This window comes from Contarinia nasturtii, unplaced genomic scaffold, assembly GCF_009176525.2.
Source record: "Contarinia nasturtii isolate CC-2019 unplaced genomic scaffold, AAFC_CNas_1.1 Cnas_scaffold_533, whole genome shotgun sequence".
NCBI lineage: Eukaryota > Metazoa > Arthropoda > Insecta > Diptera > Cecidomyiidae > Contarinia > Contarinia nasturtii.
This window is the reverse complement of record NW_022197885.1, coordinates 3707002-3711570: the sequence shown is the minus strand read 5'-3', so window position 1 is coordinate 3711570 and position 4569 is coordinate 3707002. Positions and strand designations below refer to the sequence as shown.

The window sequence follows — 4569 nt, the reverse complement described above, 5'->3', positions numbered from 1 at the left end:
GGCGAAAAACCTTACAGCTATCCATACACCAATGTTATATTTCGTTTGAAGTAAAACTGCAAATTGATACCGTACGAAACAAAATTCGTTGATCATTTTTTATTGTTATTACGATCAACATTTTCGGAGTTTTATTAGTCATAATTTTCCATTCCGTCGTTTTCAATTAAAATTTCTTTTCCGTACACCATCCACGTAGTACCGATCGAATTTTTTTTGTCGGTTTATATCATCATCGTCATGAACGCATCCATATTGATGGCAACATCCATTATTAATTTTCGGCTGAAGTATTCTTTTTTTTATTTATTCCACTCAATCATGTGTGCATGCATATTATTTGTTATTCGCGCGTTGCATATGTTTTTACCCATACTCCAGACGCCAAAAAATGTGGATTGAAACGTGAAACGAAAAATTTCAGTGAAATGATTCGTTGATCATAAACCTCCTCATTTGTATATGTATAATCATGCCGATGGAGAGAATAACAAAAACCAACGCAAGTGTAAAAATTGTACAGCGAAATGCGACCACAAGCAAATCAGGCGAGCGATAAAAAAACACACCGCCAAAATGCCTTGACGTTTCAACAAAATATGTATATTTTTTGGTGGTGGAATTATAGCGCTGGCCCAATGAACGAATCGATCATTCGACTCCGCAAAATATTGAAAAAAAAAAAAAAAAAAAAAAAAAAAACGAAATAAAATAAAAACAAAACTCTTGGCCCAATATTTTTCCTACCGGCATTTCTCCTCTACCAATCGACAATTTTTACGGGCATTGTGATTTTATGAGTCGTTTTCTTTTATTTTTTCCTCTTCATTACTCTTTTATAAAATCACAGCATTGCCGAACATATATATAGCTTCCATTCGTCGGCAAACAAACGTACTTCGAACCGGTCACCGTCATACATGTATGCACCGTATAAACGCTTTGCTCAATTTTAATGACATTAATGTACTCAAGTTTTCGATAACAACCTACCCAGCAAACAATTGATAGGGCAAATGCATCCATTATGAAGCACATATTGACGGTCGTTTTCGGGGTTAGATTCGTGTGTAGTTTCAGTCATTTCCATAGGTTTGGCATGGTGGAACATTCAGGTGTGAAAACATGGAAAAAGGGAAAGACAACCATTAATATCAGTTGAACTGGGTATAAAATACTTTTTTTAAATTAAAAACTTTACTCACCTACGGGCACTCCCCCTCCGTACAATGTTGTACTATTGTACAACTAGACCACAAGACTTTATATAGTCTGTTCATGTCTAGCTACGCTAACTATAATAGTTAAAATATTTTATTTTATGTAATTTTTTGAATGTATGATTAATTGATGATGTTTGTTAGTTGACATTGTTGTTTTGGTCCGGCGGTCTTAACAATGAAACTGGCAATGGTACATCAAAGATCCGGCAAAGTCCTATGTAATTTAAAGCAAATACATTAAATAATGAATATTCTGTTTCCAATTGATTCATACCTTTGAGCATAATGCATTTTGCTGCAACAATATCTCGGTGCCAAGTAACTGTTTGTGGAACAACATCATCATCATCAACATTTAATGGCCAATTTTTGTAGGTAACTTTAACCTTTGACATTAAACGCCCAGTCCGAAGTTTTTCGTTCACAGCCTCACGATTGCCATCGATAATTTGTCGCTTAATAATTGCACGTTTTCTTCTCAAAACACGTCTGTTGACCGTTGACACAATGATATCTGGCAGTCCAGCGACTGAATCTGGCAGGCCATCAATCTTTTTCGCTCTACAATCGTAGCACACTTTAAATCGATCATCTTTTGTGTGCCTTGGAAAACGTTCCTGACAATTCGCGCATGTTTGTGATGTTCCCCATTCATCTTGCATTTCAACTTCTGAATGTCCAAGTTTCTTAATGCTCACACGAAACTTACGCGATCCCGGACATCTTTTACGCTTTTTTATTCCAAACGGTCGATCGGGTTTCATCGCCCAAGCACCAAATTGAACCAACGACGGTTTGTTGTTTGTCACACACACGGCGATTTGATCATTTACTCTGGTCGAGCGAATGTAATGGTCTAAATCCAGTCGTGCATATTCACGCGTCGCATAAGCTGCCATTCCTTTTCGTAACATTTTAATGCGATATTCAATGTATGATTTCCATGTTGAATTACGTGGTGATGGTGGACGATATGGGTATGTTTTGAGATGTTCCTTCTCTTCGATATCAAACCATCCAGCCAACTTTTTCGCTTCTTTGTCTCGTTTTTTCTGCTGAGTTTCCCAATGAAAACGCTGGTTTGGTATTATAATGTTTTCCTTCAAAATGCAAAATGATACAAAAAACTATGAGTTTCTATTCAAAACCATTTCAAATTACATTTCAAAATATCTTACCTCAACAGCCGGCTCATCAGGTGTTTTTTGAATGTTGCGACGCACTACAGTTAACCACGATTTTTCATTCGGATCGATTCCAATGATGTATTTCTTTCCAATGAGTTTTTCCGGCCCCCGATTCGCTTGGGTTGTTTGCTGTGGTCGTTGTTGTTGCTGTGGTCGTTGTTGTCGCTGTGGTTTCTTGTACATTATGGATATTGAAACACTATCGGTCAAAATCTGATGATGGAATGGTTTCGATTTGCCCAATTTATTTATTTTATCGACATCGAACATCATATTCCATAGACCTGATCGATCAGTTTGGGTGTAGTACTTTAAATTTCTCTTATTCATCCGGTTGGTCCGCGTATTGAGAAAAGAAGGCACCAAATCAAGCTCGTTTACAATTTTATAATACAAGTCCTTAATGTCCAATCGCACGTTTTTCAAATGGTAGTCGCATAATGGTATAAGAGCAAAACTGCTTATTTTTGGTGGTCGATTGATTGTTGGCTCTTGAAAGTTCGGATTGTTGCGAAACATTTCATGAATGGTATACCATTGTTCGGCATGACTGTGATACACTTCTATTTGCCGTTGCATTTGACCGAACAACCACAGTGATTCAAACCAACGATATTTTGCGAAAAATTTCATACTCACTGTTCCCGACCATCCAATTTCAGTCAAATCTCTCATTAAAATATTGAATTTTTCAACGCGTTGTGGATCCACATTATTACCATTTGTTAAATTCTTAAATCGATATGAAAACTCTTTGGCATTTCTGATGTCGATGTTATCAAATCTTGAGCCATTGTGGAATCGATTGCGATACCAACAACGCATTCGAAAAAAATTCTCAAGTCGTTTTTCACACCATGTGTTGGTATTGGTTTGAATGTTTGTGATATATTGTTTATAAAAATATCTCAAACCATTTCCCAACTTTTCATCATCTGGCCATCGGAACTGTTCTTCACTGTTTCTTTCTACCATGAAACGAAACTCGGGCAATATCCGATATTGACTATTGATATTGTTAACGTGTTGGTTTAATACCGCTCTGAAACAATCGGCAATGAACAGGCTTGGAAGTGGTTTCAAAAAAAATGCACGATCGTCATTATCAAGTGCTTCATTCAAAATAAAAAGAATAGAAAGTGATGCCAATGCTGCCACTTCTGTCATTTGAACACTGCGCTCGAATAGCATTTTGGTCACAACTTCTCCAACTCTTTCAATCCGTTCATGTTGTTGTCGCAGGATTGTTTGAAGTCCACATTTTATTACAACGTATTTGCTTTCTTCTGGTTGATTATCATCGAGCTCGTCGTCATCCATGTCTTTTTCTGTTCATTCTCAAAAAACTGATCAAATTATTCGAAAATAAAAAATAGACACAAATTTAGAAAAAAAATGCAACAAAAAAAGCATAGATTACGAATAAAATGAGATCACAATTTAAATGACAATCACTTATATCACAATTCAAATTAATCACTTCTTACCTCAACGATGTCACTCTGTATTCTGATTCAAATGATGAAATGTTTTCCAATATTCCGCAGATGAAAATTTTGTTGGAATATTCACCGTCAATTTTATGAATGCTTTCTTATTTTGAAATAACAACAGAGACAATCTCAAAACCAACAGTGAATTTATCCGTTTAACATCGAACAAACAAAATCATTGGAACAAATGTTAGCCAAAAATGACGACAAACAAAATGTTTCATACTCTAATATAAACACTCACACATAATTCTCAAGAATTCCTTTTACAAGCAAAGCACAATTTGTTACAAACAAAAAATGAGAACACACTCATATCACAATTCAAATGAATAACTTCTTATACTATATAACGCTGTGTCCTGATTAAAACGATGAAAATGTTTTTTTTTATTTTGAAATGAAAACAAAGACTGTCACAAAACGGACTGTGAATCTTTCCATTTGACATCGAGTGACTTCTACAGTTACGTTCCAAACACACCAAACCGTTGCTAAAATGACGATAAACAAAAAATGAATCTCATGTACAAGAATTCCATTTATTAATCACTGAATTTTGTTTTTTTTTTTCAACACAATGGCAACTTAACCATAATTACTTACCTTATTCTTAACAATAACTTCAAAATATTTTGATGCGAAAAAATCCCTATTTAGTTCAAA

The 4569-nt window shown here is 35.3% G+C and overlaps 1 protein-coding gene across 1 annotated transcript; it reads right to left on the bottom strand.

Annotated features, from left to right (window-relative positions):
- Window positions 1-996: 996 nt before the first annotated feature.
- LOC116339716 lies at window positions 997-3235 on the bottom strand. The gene is made up of 4 exons (XM_031765748.1): window positions 2792-3235; window positions 2402-2623; window positions 1498-2323; window positions 997-1437 (listed from the first exon to the last, which is right to left on the bottom strand). The coding sequence occupies exons 1-4, from the start codon at window positions 3233-3235 to the stop codon at window positions 1361-1363; spliced, it is 1569 nt and encodes a 522-aa protein (XP_031621608.1). The 3' UTR covers window positions 997-1360.
- Window positions 3236-4569: the final 1334 nt, after the last annotated feature.